The sequence below is a fragment of the Poecilia reticulata genome, linkage group LG6 (assembly GCF_000633615.1).
Source record: "Poecilia reticulata strain Guanapo linkage group LG6, Guppy_female_1.0+MT, whole genome shotgun sequence".
In the NCBI taxonomy this organism is placed as follows: domain Eukaryota; kingdom Metazoa; phylum Chordata; class Actinopteri; order Cyprinodontiformes; family Poeciliidae; genus Poecilia; species Poecilia reticulata.
In genome coordinates, this window is record NC_024336.1 from 24,428,979 (window position 1) to 24,454,821 (window position 25,843).

The 25,843-nt window shown below is 36.7% G+C and overlaps 1 protein-coding gene across 1 annotated transcript in view; it reads left to right on the forward strand.

Annotated features, from left to right (window-relative positions):
* The first annotated feature begins 4,524 nt into the window (after nucleotides 1-4,524).
* Nucleotides 4,525-25,843, forward strand: part of roraa (RAR-related orphan receptor A, paralog a) — a 210,819-nt gene continuing 189,500 nt past the window's right edge. Inside the window, exon 1 of the mRNA XM_008412275.2 lies at nucleotides 4,525-4,865. Within this exon, the coding sequence (XP_008410497.1) occupies nucleotides 4,712-4,865 (154 nt within the window). The 5' untranslated portion in view covers nucleotides 4,525-4,711. The remainder of the gene's footprint in view (nucleotides 4,866-25,843) is intronic.

A 25,843-nucleotide genomic window follows, 5' to 3' on the forward strand; every position in this document is an offset into this window, starting at 1 on the left:
ATCTGGAGGAACCGAAGCTGAGCAGAAGGAATGAAAGTTGGCCTCTTCACTTGGCAGTAAGATATTCATTCTGGCTTTCTTTCAAAAAGCCAGCCTTCAGCACAGCACAGCTCCAAAAGTTACATCATGATTATCTTGATGACTTACATGCAGGAGGGCTGTAATGGAAACATGAAAATTGATTCTTTTTGACATTTCATATTTTTGTTATTAAATGTGCTGTACTTTCTGCAAAGATTCAGTGGATTTGTTCTCTTGAGATGAACAGATGAGATGAAACTTTGATCCTGGACAATAGTCGCAACAAACTGAGAAAACTCGTTAAATATGCAAGAGAAACAAGACATTTTCGATATTGTATTTGTTCTACATTTAAAAAGTAACAAGTAATTTATACTCTCCTATGTTTAAAGAAAATTATTTTTTTTTAAATGGGACATTGGAGCCCTGTATTTGTCAAAAAAAAGCAGCAAAAGTTCAGAAACAACTTAGCAAAAAGGGCATTTTTTTATTCTTCCAACGTAATTACAAGGGTTAGTAGTAGCAAATGTTGATTGGTCATCAACAAGTAAGAGAGTCTATACATTTACTGTAGTTTTTGTATGAGTTTGTTCTGATGTAGTGTGTGCTATTACAATGTCAAGCTGGAAAGAATCAGCTAAATCGTGTAGAAAGGAACTGGATGGAGGGATTTCATACCATTCAATTAATCTATTCTGACAGTGAAAAATATAAAAATATTGAGCACAACAGCTAAACTTTTAAGAAAAAAAATCACCCATGTATATTCACCATGTGGTCTCTTAGAGGCCTTACATAGAGGAACTGAGAAAAAAAACTCCCCACATATATCTCAGATTTTGTGGAGGCCTTCTTTAGAGAGTTACATTTTTAAATGAATGAACTAGAGACAGACTAAAAACATATGGCTTCTTTGGAACTATTACCAGCAGCTTTCTTTAACACAAACTGGATGGCCTAAATCTGAGTAGTGGTACCTGGACAGACCCCAAGACTGCTATGATAATGCGCTTTGCACAGAGAAGACCAAAGTGGAGATATTGGACTTAATTTCTAACAGCACTGTTAAACAACTAAAGACATAGTGATGGGGTTTGATGATTAGGCTATCAGTCACAGGACTCTGACACTTTCCAGACATTGATACCGAATTATCTTCATCGCAAATTATTCTGGATTAAAGTAGGAGGCGATCTGTCTGACAGTATTATCCCCTTTTTGGATCATTCATTAAAGTACGCCCAAGCAAACAATCAAATCTACAACAGAGACAAAGATCCAAGTTGCTAGATTACCCCAAACTCACTGGAGGCTCCTGCAGAACCACGGGAAATGAACGATAACACACCTCAATAAGCTGAAGCAACATTTGAAAATAAAATGGCCAACATTCCAAGGGATGAATGTGACAAGATCTTCATAAGGAGGATTACTACTGGTTTTTTATTGTTACTTTATTCTCAAGTGTGCGACTTACACATTCGTCCACTCCTTCTGAACATTTGCTGAAGTTTTGAAAAGGGTGACCAGAGGGGAGTCACTCCTTCTGTCGGTGTGACAAACCAAAACCAAATGCCATATTTCAGAGGTTTTATTATGCTGTCGACATGTTTATAGAGGTTGGAGGTGAAGCCAGGGTGTTAGTGATGAACATTCAAATTTGGGGCACAGAGAAAGACAGAGCCTGTTTCTATTGCTAATACACCTGTCACTTTCATTTTTCATCTGCTTGATCATTCATATTTAATCTGACAATAACAGTTTTTCACAGTACTTTGAATCATCACTGTTGTCCTTAGTTAAAATGCTAAATGAATGCAGCCGATGTGTCAGGGTAAACATTACCGTATGCATATCCTCCCAATATGTGTGTTTCATTCATAGACTAACAATATTTTAGGGTTTTTCTTTAATTCAAACTCTGAATGATTTTACTGAGTAGTAGCAGTAATGGCCTACAATTTCTGCGACGGACTGGCGACCTGTCTCGGATTTACCCTGTCTTTCAACCGATGGCGAAAGACAGCGTACAATTGTCATATTGTCAAAAGACAATTTTTGTTTCCATTTTGATTAGGCATACTAGTTCATAAATATGATCAAATTCTAACTATAAATGCAAAACTTCTTAACATTGAGGTAGTTGTTGCCTCCTCTTCTGCATTTAAATAAAATAATAAAAAAAAAAAACCCACAAACATCCACTGAGACGTTATGATTAGAAGAACCCCTCTTGGTTTGTGGATCTACTTCTGTGATATCCAACAAATACTACAAAAGCATTTTACAGAAGAATTTGAGTGAAGATGTTGGTCCAGTCAGCTGCCAAGTTCGTTCATAGTGAGCTGTGTCCAGCAGAGAACAGTAGAACTGATATGTTTATGGGTTGTACAATCAGCGAATATATAAGCTTAGCAAGACTTAAAAGCTATCGTAAGACTTGTGGTGTGGAAAGTTTTATGAATTTAAATTTGTTTCCAGCTTTGAGCATTTAGAGAGCGCTACTGTCAAAATTGTTAGCAAGTTGACGCCATTTAAATGTGAGGCAGTCACTGCCAATGAGCAAGACATTTAGCTGTGTGAAGGGAAAAGGTTTACATACCGTCCTGTTTAAATAGATTTTAAGCAGAATTGTATGTAGCTTTAACTGGATGAGTAAATGCTAAAGGCTAAGTTGCTATAAGGAAGACTCTCTTAATCTCGAACCCGTGCTTGAAAATAAACAGTTCATCTTAGCTGAGAATGTCAGGGCTACACTGCACCTTGTTAAAACATATTTATAAATCCTGAATTCAGCTTTAACAAGTTACAGCACTGCTTTTATTGCCAAAATTATTAGAAATTTAAGGTTAGCATATCGATTTTAAAGTTTATTAGGCTACTATTTCAGTAACATTTTATCAGAATTGAGTTTTTTCTAGTTTAAAAAAAAATATTATTAGTAAAGTATGATCCATATAAGCAACATTTTCATAGCTGTATAAAATATAACTACGTTTACAAGAATGGGCTATTTTTTAAAGGTAGTGGTGTACTTTTCCATTTGTTAGAGCTTGTATTCAGAAATATAAATCAATATTTACCAAATATGTGTGTCAATTTTAAACAGTTTTTTGGTTAAATCCTCACTAGTTGTTTTATGTGTTCATCAGAAGGATATTTGGTTCACTCCAAACAAAACCAGAAATCCAAAGGTATAAATTGAAAATAAGTTTCTTTTAAAAGAAAATTCAAATAGGTTGAAGGTGAACATTTTTTTTTTTGTATGAAAATTCAGAGACAATTAATTTGTGATGAGCAAAAAACTGTGTTTGAAAGACGATTGCTTATTCACAAGTGAGATACTCAACAGATTTTTTTTCTTTTTTTTTTTTAACCATAAACCGAGTGAGAAGTTAACTTCTTCGCTTAAAGACGCCATTAAAGCAGCTGTTTAAAATGCGTCTTGAAGGGGATAAAGCTTTTGGCTTCGTCACTTTTACGACTTATGTGAGCAGTCTGCTTGAAGGGCAGGACCATGTCAAAGTCCACGTGCCTTGCTTTGAAGAGGCGTGGTTCCGCTGATCACATGCAGAAAGCATGGTGCTTGCAGGTTTTTTTTTTTCTTTCTTTTTTTTTCTTTTTGCGCAACAAGCGGTGCATGAATTCCGCTTCCTAGAGTGACGTTTGACGGCAGCCACAGACAGCATTGTATCTTAAAACGCATTCTCTCCAAAGCGCTGTCAGCTCCCTCTTTTATCAGGCAGAGCGGAGACCCGCATGTTATTCTGTGAGTAAGGGGGAAGAGTTCTTTCATCAGCTCCTGCAGACTACTCATATATGCAGTCCGCTCCTCCCACAGGGGGATGTTGGAGATTAGGATGATGGTGATTTTTGATGAAAATAATGAACTGACTACTGACTAGTCCCGTTTGAATTCTCGGGGCATTAGGATGGGCAGTTTCATGTCTGAGAGAAAGAAGCCTGCAGACTGCTGTAGTGAGGCTCAGCCTGCAAAGGCAATGAATGCCCACTAAAGGAATTTGCAGTGAATATTTCATGCACCTCTGCAGCTTTTGGCTAATTTTTCAGATAAGATGTTCCTAGCTACAAAAACCTTGACAAGAAATACAAAGATAGAACTAATAAATGATTTACAGTGTGGTTTTTGTTTTGCAAAACACTACCCTGATGTAGCTTGACATACAGTGTAATGTTTAAAGTGGATGTTTTTAATCTTGCAATATTTCTGTAATGATGTTTTGTGATAGTTTGGAGCAACTTTAAGTTTCAAACGTAAGAGAACTGTATAGTGCAAGCAACAACAAAGTATAATCTCTTTTTTGATTTAATATCTAAATGCATGCATTCTTTGGTGAAGGCTGCGTTGCAGTAAATTACCCCAGTTCTCATGTAAAACTGCACAGGGTCGATCAGCTTGGATTACTTTCAGGCCTACCATCTATTCTTCTGCTATTGACAACCTCTCCCTCTTAAGCTTGCATGACTGGAGCTCTCACTAGCGCTGCTAGTGGACAATCAAACCTACACACCCACCACCAGACAGACTCGCATTTCTCATTTCTTACTTCTAGTCTAAATTAGATAGCAGGACGTAGTGTCGGAGCTCACAAGATCGCAGAGTATTAGTTTGAAGCATTAGCATTAGTTTGACAGTGAAGCCGAGAAAAGGAGAGAAAAAAAAATCAACATGGAGTCCCCTCCAGATCCAGCGAGCGACCCGGGCAACAGCGCCTCGGAGCCGGCTACCCCGGTCAGGGAAACCCCGGTAAACCTGGAGACGCTCCGGAAAGCGGACCATCCAGCCCCGGTTCGAAAGCAGACCTGCTCAAGCACCAACAGAGGTAAGCGAGCAGCAATTTGACAGTTTCGGCGGGGTGAGGAACACGGACCGATCGAGGCACATTTTAATCCAACTTCAAAATAAATCAAATCGCACAACCCCCTAAATATCTGCACCCTGCTTTAATTCACCCCGTAGCTTTTTTTTTTTTTTTTTAAATATATATCTATATGCAAGCGGGGGTATTTGTCCAGTTTGATTGTAATTAGCGCTTTGGTTGGTGTATGTATGTGTGCGCTGCTCCACTGACAGCCAAAATCATGGGGGGGTGATACGGTCACAGATGTCACATTTACTCCGACTGCAAGATTAATCAATTATCCAGGAACTCAGACCCCACGAACAGGAGCTGCTCCCCATGCCCAAACAGGCCAACCTGCCCGCTCCGGCGCTATTTTGTCGAAAGTGTCGAAAGTGAACTTTGGGGAAACTGTGGGTTAGTTTATCGATCAGTCCCGTTCTGTTTGGTCGTAGGGACGTGTCCTCCGCCAGTGGCTCACGTAACGTCGTCTCGCTGGGTTTTCACTGATTTAGGCTGTTCCAATGTGCATAAAAAGGCGCCTCGGCAGCTGGATTATATACTGTTGCAAACCGAAAGGTGCTTCGCATAATTTATGTTTTATTTTATTTTTTACTATTATTAATATTAATATTATTGTTGTTATTATTTGTAACCTAATACGATTTAACAATAAGGCGGAACGAGCCCTCACATGCCAGCCCGTGAAAAGTCTGGTTCTTCTTACATGATTTATCCATCACGTCCCGTCCATGTTGTACAGTACAAGACAGTATGTTTAACCACACCCCCTCTCCACTGTCTCCAGTATACAGACTAACCGGGCTCGGCCAAGTTCAAAGAAATAAGGATTTCTCTGCTGATTCCCAACAAGCAGAGTTCACATTGCGCTAAAGCGAGCTGTGTAGGTGGGACAATTATTTCCTTGAACGTCGGGGTTTTTTCATGCGTATACTCTCCTCCTGTGCTGCGCGCGAGGGGTATATTTAGAATGTGATATGGTGAATGTGGAATGTAAGCTGGTTATGTAACAGGTTTAGCCATAAACAGAGGCGCGCAACCGAGAGCAGGAATCATCATCATGATCGTGGATCTTGTTCACTCTTAAAAGAATAGTGTTCACCCACTCCTCAGCTCCTATCACCGCGGTTGCTTAATTTAAACATAAAAAAAAAAAAGGGTTTCCACTTTTAGCGCGTATTAATACACCTCTTGAAGGAGAAACTGTGGAACTTTGTGGGCTGGCGCGCGCTGCCTGAGCGCTTATGTAATAGAGAGGCCAAGACAGGTAGTTTGGAAGCTTCCTGGATTGATTTCTTCTTTCACAAGTTTGACTTTGAGACACTCCTAACCTGCTGACCCATATTCACCCCACCCTTTTATGCACAGGATTAAARTGTGTCTGGGAAAGAAAAGACAGGAAAAAAGAACGCCTTTGGTGTGTTATGTAATGCTGAATGGGGGGGAAAAAAGTGAGACAATCTCTGCACTATGGAAATATTTTTCTCACCCGACTAAAAGTTTATTTCTCCCTTTTTTTCTTTTTTTTTTTACAAAGACTAAGAGTGTATGTTGGCTACTGTAAGAAGGAGATTGCTTCAAATAAGTGTTAGAAAAACGTTTTGAAAACTTCAAAAGGTCAAATGTGCTGCTGAAATTTCCTATTTAGTGTGATATCTCATGTATTGCTTTTCAATCTGCAGTATTCGTTTAATTTTGATGAAGTCAAGTCAGTTTTTCTTCTGTTTTTTTGTCGCTACCACTTTTGGCAAAGAATTCTAACCTTTTCTCTTTAAATGGGCTCATCAAACTCTTGAGATCATTTTGCCCAGTCGGTTTACCGTCTGCTGAAAAGGGGGAAAAAAAAGAGGAATGAGTTGCGACGAAGGTACGCGACATTATTGATACGTTTTAAAATGTATTCTGACGATGTGGTATGCAAACCATTTATCTCGCTCTGAAGCAACCAGCTGTGGACTGTTGAATGGCAACAGCTGCTTTATGGTTAGGAAGCTCAGCTTGCGAGTGAGTTTGACTTTAGCTGAATGTAGTTGAAGCAGAATATGAGCTTTTTATATGAAGGTGGCATGTAAACCTTTTCCCTGGCAGCCACAGCTAATCCGTGTTGTTTACTGGTATTAAGACATTTGTCAGCTAGTTTGACTTTTGCTTTAACATTTTGACTGAAAGCAGAATAAACCTTTTAAATCTGTTGTATCTAAAACTATTAAATGTATTGTATTGTATCTACTTATTGTATGTAGGACGTTTCCCTCACGAAAAACAACTAAAAGGCAAATTGTACTAGCAACAACTACCTTATGTTTAAAATGCTCAGTTTGCAACCAAGTTTGACTTTAGTATTAGCACTGCTAAATTAGGTAAAGCAAAACACAAACTTTTAAAATTAATTTAATATTCATTTTAAAAGCCATATACCTCTGGCCCGACCATCACTGCTAAGATGTGTTGGTCATTGGCAACCTCCGTGTTAAGAAACTCGATTAGCATGCTAGTGTTATTGCTGACGCTTAACCTGCTAAAGCTACATAGAAGCTTAAATTCTTAAAATTCTCAACCACAAGTTCTACTATTTTTCCTAGCTTTTAGTAAGTTTATACATTTATTCACAAGACAATAAATACAAACATATGAGCCTGTTCTCTTCAGGACACCACATGGCAAATAAAAGTAGTTAGTAGCTGACTAAACCAACATCGACATCAGGTTTAGATAGGACTTGTTTCCAAAATAAGGTAGCCAGGACTTTTTACTTACCTATGATTAATTGTTACAATGGTCTAATAGTAGGAAATTACTGCAGTTTTTTTTTTTTTGGAAAAAGAGGTGTCAAATGTAGGACAGCATGTTAAATATGCAGGACTTGTAAAATATTTTTTGGGGAATACAGTTCTAGATTCAATGTCCACGCCTTTTCGGGCACACCACCTTAGACTTTCATGAATACATTTTTAAGATGATTGTAAATACTCTGTAAAGATGTGAAACCACCTGTTTGCTCATTTCGCAACTGATATACAGCCAAAAACTAGGCTGTAGCTCTGGTGTCGAGATGCTCATTTAGTGGGAGTTTGTGTTAAACACAGTGCTTTGCAGTTGTATACCTAATAAGGAAGTAAATAGGTTTCTTTTCAAGGCATTAAAATATGTAGATAGTTTGGCATAATTTTTTTAGCAGCAGTTTGTTTTTGTTTGGCCTAGTGATATATTTATAGATTTAGTAAAAAAAATAATAAATGCACGAGGTATCTGCTGTCTTCTGATTATGCCATTTGCTACTATTTTAAATCCTGTCAAGTGTTTTTGCCTGCCTGACATAAAAAAATAAAAATAAGGAAAGATGTTTTGGGAATAGGATTCATAGTATGAAAATAACACCTGATGTTGCGGTATAAAAATATTATTTCTCCTTTTTAATGATTGCTTTACCAGACTTTATCCTGCAGTCTTATTTTGGGGATGCAAAGTTAGAGCTCTCAGCTGGCGTAACATAATTTACTTTTTATTTAGATGTTGTGGGACACGACTTGGATAAGCAACAAGGACTTTGAAGGGTTTTTGTAGTTCTTTTGCACAAAATCTTAGTAGGGCATTGGCGTAGAGGCTGCATGCCACTGAGGTGGACAGTAGTGTTTTTTAGGCTGTGGCATTCTCAAATTCTGTAAATTAGGACTCTCTTGCTTCTGGATGGAAGCTGCATGTACAGCTCGGATAGATCCGGGATTTAAAGTTTCATCGTGTTGCTACGTTAGATCAAGTTTCCGTCCTCCTGTGTTTTCAATTCTAAAAAGCAAATCAAATGGTAACTTCCTCAGCTTCCTTCTGTTCGTACCAGTCAGACGCTTAAATGTTAACCGTCATCCTTTGTCTTCTCTGACACGCAGTGCTGCTTCATAAATGATTACAGCTGCTCCTTATTTAAACTATGACATAACGTCTCTTTGTTGTTTATGGGTTTCAAAAGTCAAGTAACATTTTTAATGTACAGTATTTATCTGTGTCTCGTGAGTTTGAAACTTTAGTAGATCAGTAGCAATACTTTTTTTTTTTTGCTATAAAGACATACACACATATTGTGTTAAATAGAAATGTACAATTCTGTTGGTTCCTCTTGTCTTAAGAGAAGAGAATGTAATATCCAGTATCTTGTTAAACTTTAATTTAGCAGTTTTTAACTTTACTTTGTAAATTGTGAACTTGCATCTTACCAAGCATGAATAAATAGACTGAAATGTGGTTGTGAAAGGTATTTCTTTAATGCTCAAAATTCCTTTCATATAACATTTTTTGGTGATTGATTAGGTCACCTTTGGTGTGTGATGTTTCTAAGCGAACTATTCACATGCCTGAACTTTTGTGTAGCAGTCAATGCAACATGTTTAAAAGTTGTGTTCCTCAGATTTTATGTTTAATCAGAAAAAAAACAAAAAAACATAAGCACCAATGTATGCAACCTGCTCCTCACATATAAAATCCACCAGTTAAGATATTTTGCTTACTGTTAGATTTCTGTAATCTTATTATGGATTTATGGATATAAATGCAAAATTAACTAGTTTCATTAGTTATGTATTAATATTCATTACATTTAAACACCGGAAATAAACTTCCAATTACTTAAGCAAAATCATTTTACAAAAATGTTTATTACCTAAAGAACATGTAAAAATGCAATACCTTCTAATAGCTATTTTGTTTGAAATTGCCTCTGTGAGACGTCTCTTGTAGCCACCCCTCAAGGAAATCTGCCCCACTAAGAGTCAAACATCTGGCTGAGATGTACAACCTGTTTCATTTTACCCTACAGCATTTCAGTGAGATCAAGATCTCACATTTCTTCAAATGTTGGTTGATTTTATGTAGACAGCGGTGCTGGTGAGCTGAGAATCCCCAAACCATGACACTTCCGCCTCTGTGCTTCAGTGTTGGTATGAGGTTTGCTTATGCAAGACATGTCCTTTGTGTCCAAATACTTTAATTTTAGATTAATCAGGCTAAATAACTTTTTTTTTTCGTTTTAGATTGTTTCTGAGAAATTTTAATCTGTTGTTCATGTTTTTCATTGAGATCACACCTCCATGCACACATCCCAGTTACATAAGAATAGTGCAGTTTTTTTTTTTTGTACATGCATGCACATTTATAGAAACAGTGGCAAAAGCCTGTTATGGGTCACCTAATTACATTTGGGGTTTTACGAAACTTCTTGTGGCATCTTACGCTCTGCTTTCAGAGCAACTATGTTTGGATGGCCAGACCTGGGAATGATCACAGTTGTTTTGAATATTCTCCACTTGTGGACAATTCTTAATACAGAGGAATTGCTAGTTTTGTATCAGCGATTTTCTCCAAATGATTGTAAAGCTTTAAATTGTGAATAATTGATTGACTCATAATTTCAGAAAATAGTGAAACACATGTATTTCAAACGGATTTAATGGCACTGTTTTCTTTGTCTCTTAATATAGAAAGATAATGTACGAACTAGAAATGCACAATACATCAGAAATGCATAATTTAAAACACTGGGGAAATTATTATGCAATATCTATTATTTACATTTGCTACTTGGTTAAAATATGTTTTTAGTGTAAAATATTTTACAAGCTATTAATAAAGGTGTAGTGCCTGAAAAAAAAGGAACATGAGTCTAGTAAAGCAAATGTATGATGTACCAGAAATACCTTTTAGTAGCATTCAACTTTGCCTGAAAATAAACTTTTGACCTCAAGCATTGAGACTGGGAAAGTCAGAGACGAGTAAGTTTTTTTTTTTTCAGTTAGGTTAGTCAGGCAACTTTTATTTTGGTTTAACATTAGAGGGTTGGCCCCTGGAGGAACAGGCGGGAGTTTAACACTTTTTTTTTTTAATCTATTATTGAGAGTGGAGCATTTGATCTTTCTCTCGTGCTAGGAGATTGAAATCTATTCAATGAGTTAGGATGTGGGAGTTGTTAAAGTGTTTGGTACAAGGGCAGCCGCATGAAAAGACTTCATGAAATGAACAAAATGCTTTAGAAAAATTTAACTGGTTGCCCTTGACTCATAAAAATACTAAAACACTTAGAGTATGTTATGCGTTTTACACTTTACACTAACATGTTGCTGCTTACGAACTGTAAGAAACAATTGTTTGAGTTCTGTATTTGACCCTTGAGGGATTCTATAAACTTTTAGACCAATTTTATCAAATAACATGTGACTGTTTTCTTTAATATGTAATTTGTTAAAATTTCCAGTACCTATATCTTGTGCAATGTGATGCAGAAAACTTAATTTACCAACGTTTAAATGACATCCGTATGCTTTTAATCAGGCCATGTGGGACTTTTTGCTGCTATATTACAAAGCCATTTGTTATCCGTTGCGCTATTAACTGCCTTGCAGAAGTCTATTCACAATTTGACTCTTCTCACTTTGGTTGATTTTTGTTAGGATCTGTGATAGATCAACACAGAGAAATGATCTAACTTTAAAATAGTTCTCCTGAGTGTAATTTCTGTATGAATGTAGCCAATTTACAAAGTCCTCAAAAGTTGTTCACTAATGTTAGGGAACATAATTAAACGAAAGTGTTATGTACAGGGCTGGGACTTTCACACATTAATTTTAATTAAGTAATTACATAGTGTTAAAATTTTTAATACAAACATTTTTGCATGCATTTTTCGTTTTTATATACAAAAGTACTGAACCAGAACATTTGTGTTGCATTTCTGGTACACTCATTAATTTTGACAAACAAGTGACATCCGCATGCAGCGGTGATGGATGGCAAAACCACTTTTCTTGGACGAACGGTAAAGACTTGAGACTTGACACTAATGATCTTACTCGTTAAGCCACACCTTTAATTAAAAGGTTAAGATCAAGGAACATTCATGTTGTAATGGCTCAGCCACTCTACACCTCTGTTGGGACTATTTTGCAAGCCTTGAAAATTGTTCTAATGCTCTCGAGACAAAATCTGGCTGAACATAAGCTACTTTGAAAAGAGGCACACCTCTAACCTCTGAATGTGTGAAGTTGGTCAACAGTAGACTGTGAGTACAAAGGCACACAGCATTTTTCCAAGTTTGATTTATAGCAATTTTTGAAAACCATCATTTACGTTCCTTCCATTTCGCACACCACTTCCTGCCAGACTCTTGGATACAAAAAGTTTTTATAGATACTTTTGCAACAAATTATATACACGAAAACCGGTCTGATAGAATTATACCCTTACTCAAACTTTAAACGAGGAGAACATTTGTTTGGATTTATTTTATGTGAAGCTTGAACAAACTAGAGTGGAACCTCTAGCAGGCAGCGCTAATTAAACAAACTCAAGAAACTTAACTGACATCAGTGACGAAAGTTTTATTCCACTGGGACGGTTTATTTTGGAGTTTGAATCACCAGTGACTTAACTGGGGCTGGCGAGGAAATTTCAGCTTGTGACACACACCAGATTTGATTTGAAATCTCCAGTGGTGATTGAAGGCTTAGATCTGTGGCCCATTTACAGAAGTTTGAATCTTGGATAGGAAAAATTTGAATAGTTTTGACCGGAACTACTCCAGATGCATTATTGGAGAGCGTTAAAGGAGTCTAAATTTAATGTGGTACACTGTGACCTAAGTACTGGTTGGCTTCACGCAGCTCTGTGGCTCTCTGATATGAAATGGATTCCTCAGAAGAGGACGAAAGGGAAAGAAGTGGCGAGAGCAGTATAAGGGATTGCTCTGAGGGTTTCTTATGTCACATCAAGTGCCAGGCCTTTCACGTTTCCTCTATTGTGGGTGGTGGAAAGCCCCTTGAGAGGGGAGGTAAGCCCCCTCACATGGAAAATCCTAGTGGACAGGAAGTTTGACCCAACTGTATCTTTCCAACTATCTTTCTTTTGGCTTTAAACGATGGAAACTAAATGCATGTTCATGCCGCTTGACACCATTTGTCAAAATTCATTATCTTAAACCCAGACAGTGTGTGCACCCTTAGAAAAACCATACACAGTGGTTTTCTTTGCAAAAAATATTTATACCTCATCATTTCCACATTTTTTTCATGCTACAACCAAAATCATCAACGTGGTTTATTTGCATTTTATGTAATAATCCATCACAAATTGCTCCTTACTTTTGACGTAAAAGTACAAAAGGCTACACAATAATAATAATAAAAAAACGTTCTATACATCAAAATCAGGATAATGGGCTGGTGTGTGTTTATATTCAGTCCCCTTCAGAAAAGTAGCCAAGAGGTGCTACTAACTCTGGAAAAATGGCACTAGTAAGTTTTCTAAATATGTTTTTGTTTATAATTTGTACATTTATATTTTTTGGAAAGTGCCAATTTTTTTTTTCAATACTTAAATTGTTCTATTTTTGTTGTACAATTATAGTAAGTAGGTAGACTATAAAACTAAACTAAATTTTAGCAGCAAAGTAGCACATAATTAAGTAGATGTAAAAGTGTCGGATAAAGACAATTTATTCTTGATTTTGAAAGACTGCAGTCAAGTGTCATTTAATTTTGCAAAAATGTTAATATTGAGTATATGTAGCATTTCTCACAGGTTACCTAGTTTATTGTTGCTAAGATTGTAATTGGGGAAAAAAAAATTCAGTGACATCAGTTGTGAACTGTCTAGATAGTCATTAAATCTTATCAAAAATTTTCATTTAGCTTCAACAAAAAATACTAGACCAAATGTCTTTACAAAATTAAAGATTCCTTCCACTTCAGCTAGCTGTGCATTACTTTGTGATGATGTATCACAACAATTTTCAAAATAATGCACTGATGTTTCAGGTTCTAATCACACAAAATGTGAAACTGGTACAAATACGCCTTTAAGGCCAATTATATCCCACCTGTAGCTCCTTTGCAGCTTGCAAGAAACTGACATTGGTTGAAGACTACAGAAAGAAAATCAGCATTTTTAGGTTTTTCCACTGCTTGTGTCTTATTTAAAACTCTGACAGCTAACACTGTAAAACCCAAATTATATTATTCAAGCAGCTCAACCAGAAAGCCTCTTAACTATTATTTATTTTCGCTTTCTGTGGCGCTTTCTAAATGGCTCTCTGCCTTTTATTAAAGGCTCTATTGAATGGAGGAATATCACATCAGATTGAAAGAAAAATGGTTATATCTCTTTCATAAAATCTGGAACAAAGCAGAACAAGCCATATTCTTTTTCTCTATTTCAAATATTAAAATAATTGACTGATGTCTGCACTTATGTCTTTTCAGAGTTTATTAAATATAGGATATTATTGGAAAATATAAGAGTGCTAACAGGAAGTTCAAAAGGATCTGTTTGTGCTGTATTTTTTCATCTGAACCTTTCCATTTTATTATTTAAAAAAAAAAAAAATATGCAAACCGTTTTACATTTTAGACATTTCAAGAGGTTTTCCTAGATTTGATAGAATTAGTTAATAATCGTATTAATCTCACAACGTTTATCCACCAAAAAATTTTATTTTTTGGATGCAGAGGAGAAAACATACAAGTTGAAAAAGAGTATCATTTCTGATGGCTTGATTATTTATATTGGAATAACAAGCGCAACTTAATCTCATAAATAAAAAAGAGGGAGATACAGATCCGTCCCCTCCAGGTACTGCCGGCACTTAATCGAATTAGCTCCACTCGCAGGCTTGTCGGGCTCTTCAAACACCCCTGGTGACTTCTGAGTGCAGATTACAATCAGCTACTATTTTCAGCCTTTGATTAAAATCTGGTGAGGTTGGACAGAATTTATTTGAGCGGAGAACTAACTAATTATTAACTTTGCAGCCCATCGTTCTCTCTCATTTTTTGAATTTTATCTGACTAGTTATAAGGGCCAAAAGCCTAGAGTACCTCCCCCCAATATTAATTCTTAATATTTTTAAGTTTCATGTAAAAAAAAACAAAAAAAAACAAACATTGTCTGTTTTAGATTAACTTAACAGTTGAATGTTAAGGGATCTAGCTGGTCGTTCAGATTACCACAAAGCAACTATTACTTGATAAGATAATAGAAGATTATCACAATTGTTCATAGCTCACACAGCATGTCACAGAAACATTGTTAGGCACTTGTCAGTGACAATTCTGCTCCTTTGTTGCTTTTACAAAGCAGCTTTTGAATATGAATAAGTCACTAATGAATATTTGCTGCTTGTGTGTAAGAACTGATTACTTTAGGAGGCATAGCAAGAGAATGAGTGTGGTACGATGGGGCTCAATCAGTGCAGCGCCGCTGCACAGCTTTCTGACAGTGATTGAAAGACGGAGTCACTCTTTGCCATGTGTGAGTCTGCTATCCATAGTCGCTGACAAATATCTGCTGTCTGATCAATCAATATTTGCAGCTTTATTCAGTGATTTAGTGCGAAAGAGGCAATAATTAATGCCGGGCTGGGTTGTTAAAAGCCTATTTTTATGTGACAGACCAAAATAGACAGGATACAGAAATAGGAAGATTAAATCTTGTGGTTGACATTTCTTATAGACCGCACTATGTACAGATTACAAACTTTGGGTTTTTGATGGACTTGGTTGGCTCCTAGTCGGTTTGATTTCCATATTGGAAGCTTTATTTCTTTGTGGATTATTGTTTATATGCTGAAGACGGCCACGTTTTCAGAAAATGTATAGGTTTATTAAAGTTAAAAAAATCAAAGGAAATTTTTTTTGTGATTTTTCTTTGTTTCTGTAAATATATTTGACTTACTATTCATTTCTCCCATCTCCTTAACATTTTCCTCTCTTATATGACAAAAAATGTCTGCAATTTTAATCTAATGTTTTCCAGGGTTAAACAATTGTGGCTTGTGATGGTAATTAATTTCTGCTTGCTCCACTTACCATGTTTGGGTTCTGTTTGCTGGCTCAGACCCAAAGTGTCTTCTAAAGGACCCTCTTAATCTCTGCTAGGGATGGGTGGAAATTTGCACTCTTGTAATTGAACCAAATTCAAGTTATTATTAATTATGCATCGATCACACTGTCATACAATCCAGGTACAATCATCAATACTTTCTACTATTTTTTTTTTTAACTTTTTAAAATGTATTTTCTTTTGAATTTTGGGGAAGGCTTCAGAATAATTTTGTAACTACTTTTTAAACCTTGTGCCACCTATTGGAGGTGATATGATTAATTAGCTTCTCATATTGGAACACACATCTTTAAATTCTTATTCCCAACTTCACCGCATTGCATTTGCAAGTTGGAAAACCTGTTGCGTTTCCTCATTATTTTTGCTCAGGTGACCAGAGTAACTACTGTTGATTGTCCAAACGAATAACTGAATAACTGTCTAGGTTTTATAATATTTCCTTTAAAAAAAACAAAACAACAGAGACATGGCAACATAGATGTTTTAGAATGTGTTTTAGACCCACCTCACTCTGACCAGCTGTCATCTTGTCTCCCAAGTGAAAATCTTTCTGTTTCTTCAAACTCTGGTCATTGAGCGTAGTATGTAGTGCAGGCTAGAAACCGATGCAGAGAGCTACTCCACACTTCCAAAAATCAAAACTATTCCCTTAAATACTTGATCATCTTTGGCCTAAAACGCAGAAACATTTGCCACAGCTTGAAACTAAGGCTGCAGGCAAATTCTCAGAGAACTTTAAGATGTGCTGTATAGCTTGGGGCTAGACCTCTCTTTGCCTTCAAAAGCTGTTTGAAATCATCAGCTCCACTCTTCACCTAGCAGGTAACCAGTGGAAAGACCTACATTACATGTTCAGCTATACTGTTTTGTCTGCCTAAATCTATTGAAAGCAATGCTGTTAAATTTTGAATGATTCCTGAAAGTGCACGAGACTAGTGATTGATGTTCAAAATAATACGGTCAAGACATAAAGAGAAATGTTATTTTGCCACGTAACAAAATAAATGAACTCATGTGAGTCCTAGTAGGTAACTTAACATTTTAAAATAATATTTACCTTTATGTTCCATTAAGGGAAAAATAAAGCATTGACTTTACTGATGTGTTTTAGCATCAGTCAGACGAACATCGTTTGTGAAGAGTAAACCGTAATGGGTTTTAAAACATTTGAATTTATTGATATGTATTTGTATAATTTGTATGCTTTGAAACATTTTAAGTAATGTTTTGTATTATTACAGTAAAAGGTGAATTCAGCAGTTATGATAAGACATGGCTATTACTTCATATCAAATAAATTATTAGTTTAGTTTAGTTTGTGCATTTTATTTCCACTGATATTTACTCTTTGTGATCTCATAAAATTTTTGCCAGTCTGGCATTTGGTAGCTGAGAGATTGAACTAGTTGGGTAACATTACAAAAGCAGTCAGCTTGATTCCCCACATTAGGACAACATACAGTAGCTAAACTTTGACAGACCTGATCGTTTATCTCATATGCATGCTGTTAAGGCCATGTATCATGTGATGTTGGTGTGATTCCAGACAAAGAACAGTGGACAGGAGAGATTGATGGTGGTGTCCAGAGTCAGGCAGATAACGCCTGATTTGTGCCTGGAGGAGGCCGGTCCAGCACACTCGTCTCCTTGCCAACTCAAATGATGTAAAGGATTTGTTGAGGAGGTGAACCGTTCCTTTGCTCAGTGCAAATTCAGGGCCACATCCAGAGACGATCCCAGGAAGACTGAGCCAACGTGGCCCAGAGCGCTCGGCAGCACATGATCCATGCATCAGCCTCACCTGGGAAAAACTCACACAGGCATGGGGGTCATTTGTTTAGCACAGGTGCATCATGTCTCCGTGTCTCCCACACAGTCATGCGCGCGCACACGCAAACACACACGCACCCATATAGGCACACTTCAATGCATGCTCAGAAACATGAACATGGCTAAAGGCAAACACATGCGTTGATAAAAGGCTGTCCGTTCGCTTGGAAAAAAGTCCTAAGCCCCTTGTTAAAATTTGTTGCCTGTGATACTTTTAATGTCTATCTGCCGAGGTCAATAAAATTATTTCTAGGCATAGAACAATATTTCAGATGAAGTGTAATAATCCGGATTAGTATTCACCTCTCTTTACTCTGATACCTGTAGCAAAAATCCAACAATTATTGAACAAATAGCCCAATAAACCCAAGAAACACATCAGGGAGAGAATTTTAAGAAGTCTGAAGCGGGATTAGTTTTAGCAACAGTATCCTAAGCTTCCACCATCTCAAAATGCATGGTTGAATCCATCCAATCTGACTTAATCTGAGCTATTTTGTGAAGGAAAAATGTACCATTACAAGTAAAACCTCTACATAGACCAACTTGGTCTGAATTATTCTGTACTGGTCACCAATTCTTCAAAGATGTTTGGACTTTGTATTACTATTACCTTTCCGAGTTCAGGACGATCTCACTCAGGAAAATGTCCATTCAAGTGCTGCCACTGATTAGGGTGCCACTGATTAGGGTATTAGTCAGTGTCTCTATTCAACCCCAATATTTATTTCCTCCCTAATGATTTAATATTTTCTTTTCTCAGGATTTTTTTGTCCAATTTAACCAATATATCAATTAACCAATTTGTCTACAAGTATAAAAACCAGCCTATGTTGTATTTTTCAAATATGTGAAATTATACTGAGTGAGGAAAAAAAATGAAAAAGTTGAAATTAATTTTGGAGTAGTTTTTAGATATTTTTTTACTTTCTTGCACTTCTGCTATTCAAAAAAATCATAGCTGTTGGGCCTTTTCTAAAATTCAATGGTTACATCACTTTTGTTATAATTTTCCACCTATTAGTCACATCTCAATTTCTCATTACCTCCTTCTAACAAAGTCCACAATTTCACCTTCAAAATGATGGTGTGGCAAAAAGAAAAAAAAAATGTTATTAAAAAAATCTGTTCCCTTTGTTAATTCAGCTGAATGAGTCGTCCAGCTCAGGTTATCGGTGTGTGAAGCAGATGGTGAAAAGATAGTGTATAATAGATCTCGGTATTAACTGTAGCACATGCTGGGAATGTCAGTGGATGGCACACAGCAGAGTAAGAGAGAAGGAATGACCTTCTGTCCAATCATTTACCCTTTTGTGCCCCCCCACACTGTTCTGAAATTACTTTGTTTTAGCCAATTAAAAGAGCTGGCTCAGGATCAAGCAGCCTGCCATTTTTTGCTCACCTACGCCCATGTGACATTATCTCTCTGTCACAAGGAGAGATGGCAGTAAGTGGGGAAACTCCAGCATGGCACCATGCCACCTAAGACCCACTGTGTTCACTCAGATTAATGCAGGGATTCTTGTTTCCAACTTGCAAGAAATCAGTCGGTGTACCTTTGGTCTTCCCAGTACACACAGATCGTCCCTGTATATTTACAGTGCGACAAAACAAATATAGCAAAGCGATTTGTCCCAACTCACTCCAGGTATGAATGACGATCTATTTCTAAACATTCACAGAATCTGTTTTTGCTTGCACTCGTATTGCCTTGCTGCTGATCAGGATAGCATATGCTGAGAAAGGGTTTTCTTTCCAAATCCTTACATGGCTCAATAATACAAAGACAGCAGACTCAACAATGCCATGGCAGTAAATGAATGAAGGACTGAGGCGTGTGGTGTTTAACAGCCATACGAGCACAGATTATGTGCTTGAAGGGGCTGAATTGACTGCCAGCAGTGACAGTTGGGCTGGGAGTTGGACAAGCCTGGGACGTGCAGCTCAATTCCTTTCGGATACACCACTGGCTCTAGGGGCTCGTCTTTGCAGCCTTGTGCCTCCGTCCCGCCGCTGAAGCATTGTGGCATGCCATTTGCACCCCTCCTCTGGAGGAATCGGCGGGCCCCTGCACCCTCTTGATGAGCACCCATTAAAGGCTGTCTTTGAAAGCCGACGGGCGCTTTTGAGGAGGAGTGTCTTTTACTTCCCTCCAGCTTGCCTTGGCTTGGCATTCATCAGGCTGCCTGGCTTTGCTATCCTGCCCACATGATGAAGCGCCATGGGGCTGAAACGTCTGTCATTTGTTTTATTTTCAAAAAATAAACTTGATGATTTACCAAAAAAAAAAAAAAAAGAAGGCTTTTGATAATTATCTGGAGGCATATGGAGAATGTGTTGCAATAGTGGCATTTTAAGAGCTTTTTCAGGCAACGTATAACAATAGGGTCAAGGATTTTCTTAGGTTCCCCTTAGGTCAAGATTACTGCTTCTGCAGTTTTATGTAAAATGGACAAATCTTAAATGTGACAAATAATGAAAAGTGGTTGCATAGACAGATTGAAGGTCACATTACAAGTATTGAAACTTGCATTTGTAGATGCTTTGAATAGGTTTTCTGCAGATTTGGTTTTGATGAGGAAATAACATAAAGCTCAAAAAAGTAGATTTTTCATAATACTGCACCCTCACAGAGCTGGTGAGAAAATATAACACAGCAACATTAATAAAAACTTTTTTTTTTACTGTCAGCCTGAAAATTCAGATCAACAACAACAAAAAAATCTATATGCAATTTGTGAGATATTTTTACCTCTGAACTTAAACTTTGTTTCTTGTGGTAATCTAATGCCACATGTGCTAATATAGTGCACCATTACGACTAATATTAATAAAGTTTGCTTTTGAACCTCAAATATTTTTGTCGGGAAGTTTTAACTTGCAGTGTAGAATTATGTTCGACTTTGGTCTTGTTTTCACTTTGTTTGCTAAACATTCATTATAAGTTTGAAGTAACTTTGATTATTATGTATAACATTTTGTTGCTGTGATGTCTATGGGGTACTTTTGATGTTACCATTCCATGTACTAAGATTGTTGTGAATTGGCGGCGTCTAAATAAACTGAATTGAATTAGACTAAATTGAATCAGTGTTGTGGAATTCAGTCAGGAATGGAAAATTGTACTTTTGCTGGGATATTCCCATTTTGTTTAATGTTTTCATATTCAAGTATTAACTGACTACTGTATGTTGGAATGTAATTTCAATGCCTTTCAGAATGACCCGAAGGAGGTCAGATAATTATTGACCACGTTTTTGGCAAGCAGCTCAAACCGTCAGTTTCAAACACACCAAGTGAGTGAATTTTTGTTTTCAGTTGTCATGAATCAGCTTAAGATTAAATAATGATTTTAATGGATTTTTGTAGTGATATTTCAGCCACAGTTGGTTTTGCATCATTGGAGAACGTCTGTGGTATACATAGCATTTTTTTGGTCTAGTTTCAATTCATTGTTAATGATTTAAGCAACAACAATGAGGAGGAAAAATGCAGCCAAAGGCACATTGAAGTGAAGAATTGGTTGGTACATTTATATCATCTACAATGTGAGCACAGTAGGATCTGATGCTTCATTTATAAAGTTAATGGATGCACAAAGCTGTCATTTATCTAGTTATTTATCTCTCTGTTACCCTTGACCATTGCCCTGTCTTTTCACCCCAGAGGGAGCTGTTGTTCCTGTTGCCCTCCTCTGCTGTGGTGAACTACTCTCCAGCTCCTGGAGACTCCATTAGGAAGTTAGTCTTGTCCTTGGAACGCTTCTCTCTACAACTTCTCTTGCATTCATTCACCCTAAAACTCTCCAAGTCTGTTTCACATGCACTTCTTCCCCCTCCTTCATTTGAAACTAGGGCGGAGGTCAGAATGGCAAATTTGATATAAGAGCTGACATGCTTCCACGGAGCACTGTGTCAGCTGCAAACAATAGGTTTGCAGGAGCTGTTATGCCGAATAAAGAATGTTCCATATTCCCAGAGAAATGTCCTCCGCTAGACATTCCCAAAAGACATGAGACTATTTGTCTGCATACATTTTTACCAGCCTCAGCCCAGTACACGACATAGGTTGAGGCTAAATTAATTCATGTAACGTTTGAGCAAATAAGTTATTTCACCGGAGGGAGTTGAGAAATGTTAACCTCTTTGCATGTTTGGAAGATTTATCTTCAGGTACTAGATTTGGATATTAAATTCATAAATGTGTTTTTCTTTTGTTTTGTTTTTTTTACTGTTTTATTCCGTTTTGTTTTACTGGCTATCGAAGATCACTTTGTAGTCCAACAGAGCTATTAAAAAAGTTTGTTTCTGACACTTTTCAAGATTTCTTTGTTTCAAACATAAATGTCTCAGATCATTGGAAAAAAAAAAAGTATATCGGAAAAAGACGGCGTGCAAAACTTTGCCACTGTACCGTAACGTTGTTGTGAAGTAATAGTTGGGTTGTTCAGTAGTTGATTTGTTTTCATACGAGTAAGCAACTTTCACTGCCTTGTTATATAATTAAATAAAATGGAACATCTTCACCTAGATCATAAAGAGGTTTATTGAAACTGGTACCAACTAAACCCACTGGTCTTTTGAGAAAGTGTACTGTCAAACTCTGGTAATCAGGGTATGACAGTTCATAAAGTATAGTTTTTCAACTCTTTGCTCTTTTTATAACCAAAAGTGACCTGAGAAGTAAGCTTTATTACAAATTAGATTCATTGCATAAAATATTTTAATTGGAACACTGCTCCTATTAAGTGAACAAATGGAGGGTTAAGTAATCTCTGAGTGAGATGGTTTAGAATTCACTGTTAAGAATTAAAACTCAGACACTTGGATTTGTGTGACAACCAGTTATATTGACAATAAGCAACGAGTCTCTGCAGCACTCAGGTATCTGAGTGTCTTCATTTACAGCGATTTAAAGGATCAGGTACGTTAGTCTACTTGGCTGGTTTAATCAAATTCTTTATCCCATTTGTCTTTGTTTCCATCTGCCTTTTGTGGACTTGAGCAGTATGCATGTTTACACAATGTAAAAAAAAAAAGTTTTATCTATTGTTTTTATTTCTGGGGCTTTATTTGAATATTAATGTGATGTAGTGAGATGTTGATTGATTAATGGCTAATGCATTAATTATGCAGTAAAAGGTGATTATTACTAAGAAATGAATGGAGTTTAAAAATGTTTTTCTTTCGCAACTGTGAGTCTGTCCATTTAAAGCAGTACTTAAACATTTATGGGTGTGACTGGCCATTGAATTAAGATGACTTAATCGCACACATAGATAGTAAAATACAGTGTAAAGTTATAACTCAGATACAAATATGCACATCAGTCTTTTGAAAGGTCTTTGACTACAACTTTCTGAATTGAGCAATGGAAATACGTTTTTTGGCGACTTTTATTTCTTTAAAATCAAAATTCTTAATTATATTATACGTACATCTTGGTTGTAGATCTTATTGATAATTTCTATTTACTTTAAAGCATTAAAATGACATGAAGTTCCTTTAAAAAGCATTTATTTAACCTTGACATAAAAAGATTTAAAATTCATTGTTGATATGAAGTATAACCTTATATAATCCTTACTATAATTTTAATTATTTATAAAATAAATATCCAAATCCACTGAATACACATTGCGGAAAAGCCACATTTGCAGCTAAACATAAAATTGTCTTGTTAAAATAAATGTAAAAAGAAAGTCTTACCCATGTCAGCTTTGCAGAATAACTTTAAAAAAAAGCCGTTTGCAATTTATTTTGATTATATCTGATATTTTTTGTGAGGAAGAAACCGCTCTGCTGAAATGCTATTTTAAATTAACTTATAACCAAAGAGCTAGAAATTTTGTGTGGATCTTAAAAATTAATACCATACAATTTATTTCAATCATCATTGATTGCAAACTTAAGGTTGAATAAAAGCAGCCTTATAATTATATTATACGTACATCTTGGTTGTAGATCTTTTTTTTTTCATGTTATGGTTAACAGTACTTATTACACTGTTGTAGATAAGGTAAGAATTAGGGAATGATATTTTATCATGTGTGGTACTCATTATGCAAAGTGGTTAAGAGGCCTAATTGAAGATCCCTGTAGTAAAATGTAGAGGGAAAGCAGAGCACAGGGTATAAGGAAGAAAGAGAGCAAGCCAGGCAGAGGGGGGCTTCTCGATAGAGGCCAAGGGGGGAAAAAGTTCCCCCGTGCTTGTCAGAGTTTGAGCAAGTTCAAAATTGATGGAGCCCACAGGCAGCACTGCTAATTTTAGTTGAAATCACCTAAGTGGTTTGGCTAATTTATCCAGGCTCCTCGGCCTCAGCCCCTGGTTTCTGGCTCTCCCCTGCCTGCCCTCCTCCCTCCCTTCTTCTCAGATATATCCACAGAGCGTGAAGGTACCAGGAGGTGACAGTGAACACAGAAGGGTATTTTGTGCCCAGCTGATATGTTCAGCACTGTGTGTTTTTAACCTGTGTAAAACTCCGGAATATTGTCTGACCCTTAACGACAGCCATCAATTTCATACTTAATGAAAAAGCAAATTAAGTTTTTGCTTTTTAAGGACATTTATGCTAACTGGGATATCTTGTATCACACAGGGATGCTTAGTAATAGACATTTCGGACTGTTTTTGATAGTTATTTAGATAAATCTTTTTTTACTAAATTGGATTTTTATGCTTTCTTGAACATGTTACTGCCTAACAAACATCTTTGCAGGCTTCACCATATTGAGAAACAAATTAGAGGAACCTTTTCTTCGAGGCTGGGAGCATCGTTCTACAGGTTTGAGGTCATCATTGAATCTTTGTTGAATTTAGTCATTCAGCAAAGATTAAATTGTTAGTTTTCCTCCTTGCAATGTAATTCTGCTTTTTAATTTGTAATGTTGATAGAATTCCAATGGCACGTTATTAGCTTTGAATTCAATTTAATTCAAAGCATTTATTGTCATCATACAGGTGCATGAAGAAAGTGGAACCGTTACCACAACAATAATTATTTTGCAAGATAACTCCTCCCGATGCATAAAGGTGACTGAAGCATATTGAATGTTGTAGATAGTTTAAAGCCCTTGAGAGGAACCAGTATATATAAATTGGCCAAGAAGTCACTGATGTTTTTTCTAATACTGTCTCCAGAGTTTGTTTGGATAAATTAGTGTCAGAAATTACGTAAAAATCTCATTATGCTTACTGCCTTTTGAAAACTGATAGTTGAGTGTGAAAATCTATATTCACTCGTGTTTATTAGTGACTTACAATATCATGGCTTTTCATGCATTTGAGGTGTTTTTTTAAAGTGTCCAACTTAGAATAAACAATAATTGGGTGAAATTATTGTGGATTAGCTCTCATCCATACAAGGTCTATCTTAAAGATTTTCATACCATCTTGGCTGTATCATCCATAGTAAATGGTAAAGTTTTATGGCCAATTAGCCTCATCTTGAAATCTACCAACAAATCGCTTGTCATTGTGGTCAGATGCATCAAACTTTGTCTCCAATGACCATAAAGGTGATCTCTTAGATATTTGGATTGTATATGAGTGTAATTTCAGGTTTTTGTCAAGCTTGAAGGTGTTGATTTTAGGGCAGAAGGATCATTCTTGGTCATCTCCATCTCAGATGGTGGTTGTGTTAAACTGGCTTTATTGCAGATAATGACCCTTGTGTCCTAGTATCTTTCAGTTTATGATTAGCTTTGGGTTTTCTGGTTCCTGGTTCGCTGCTTAGCACTATTGGTTTGACTGATCTCCATTGAAAATTTGTGAATTATGCCAACGAGGTAGGTTGTTATCATGAAACAATCCAATATAAATAAACTTTAGAATTTCTTTACAATTGACCAGAAGCTTGCCAATGACTAAACAAATTTAACTTTTACCTTGTTCTTGTAAATTTGACCATTTTGAAAAATAATTTTAAGCTTGATCATAGGTGCGACAGTGGCAGGACTTTGACCTTTAACCGGTGGGTTGCAGGTTTGAACCCCTGCTCCATCTATCTTAGTCGCTGTGTTCTCGGGCAAGACACTTCACCAAGCTAGCCTGCTGGTGGTTGTCACAGGACCCGGTGGCACCAGGACATGGCAGCTGGGACTACAATGTAGCTTACCACCATCAGTGGGTGAAGGACTGAATGTTCCATCTTCTGGACTTGGTAAAGCACCATACAAATGGTAGATGTAGATGGCAGTGCATCTACCGTTTAAATCCATCTTAATTCATGT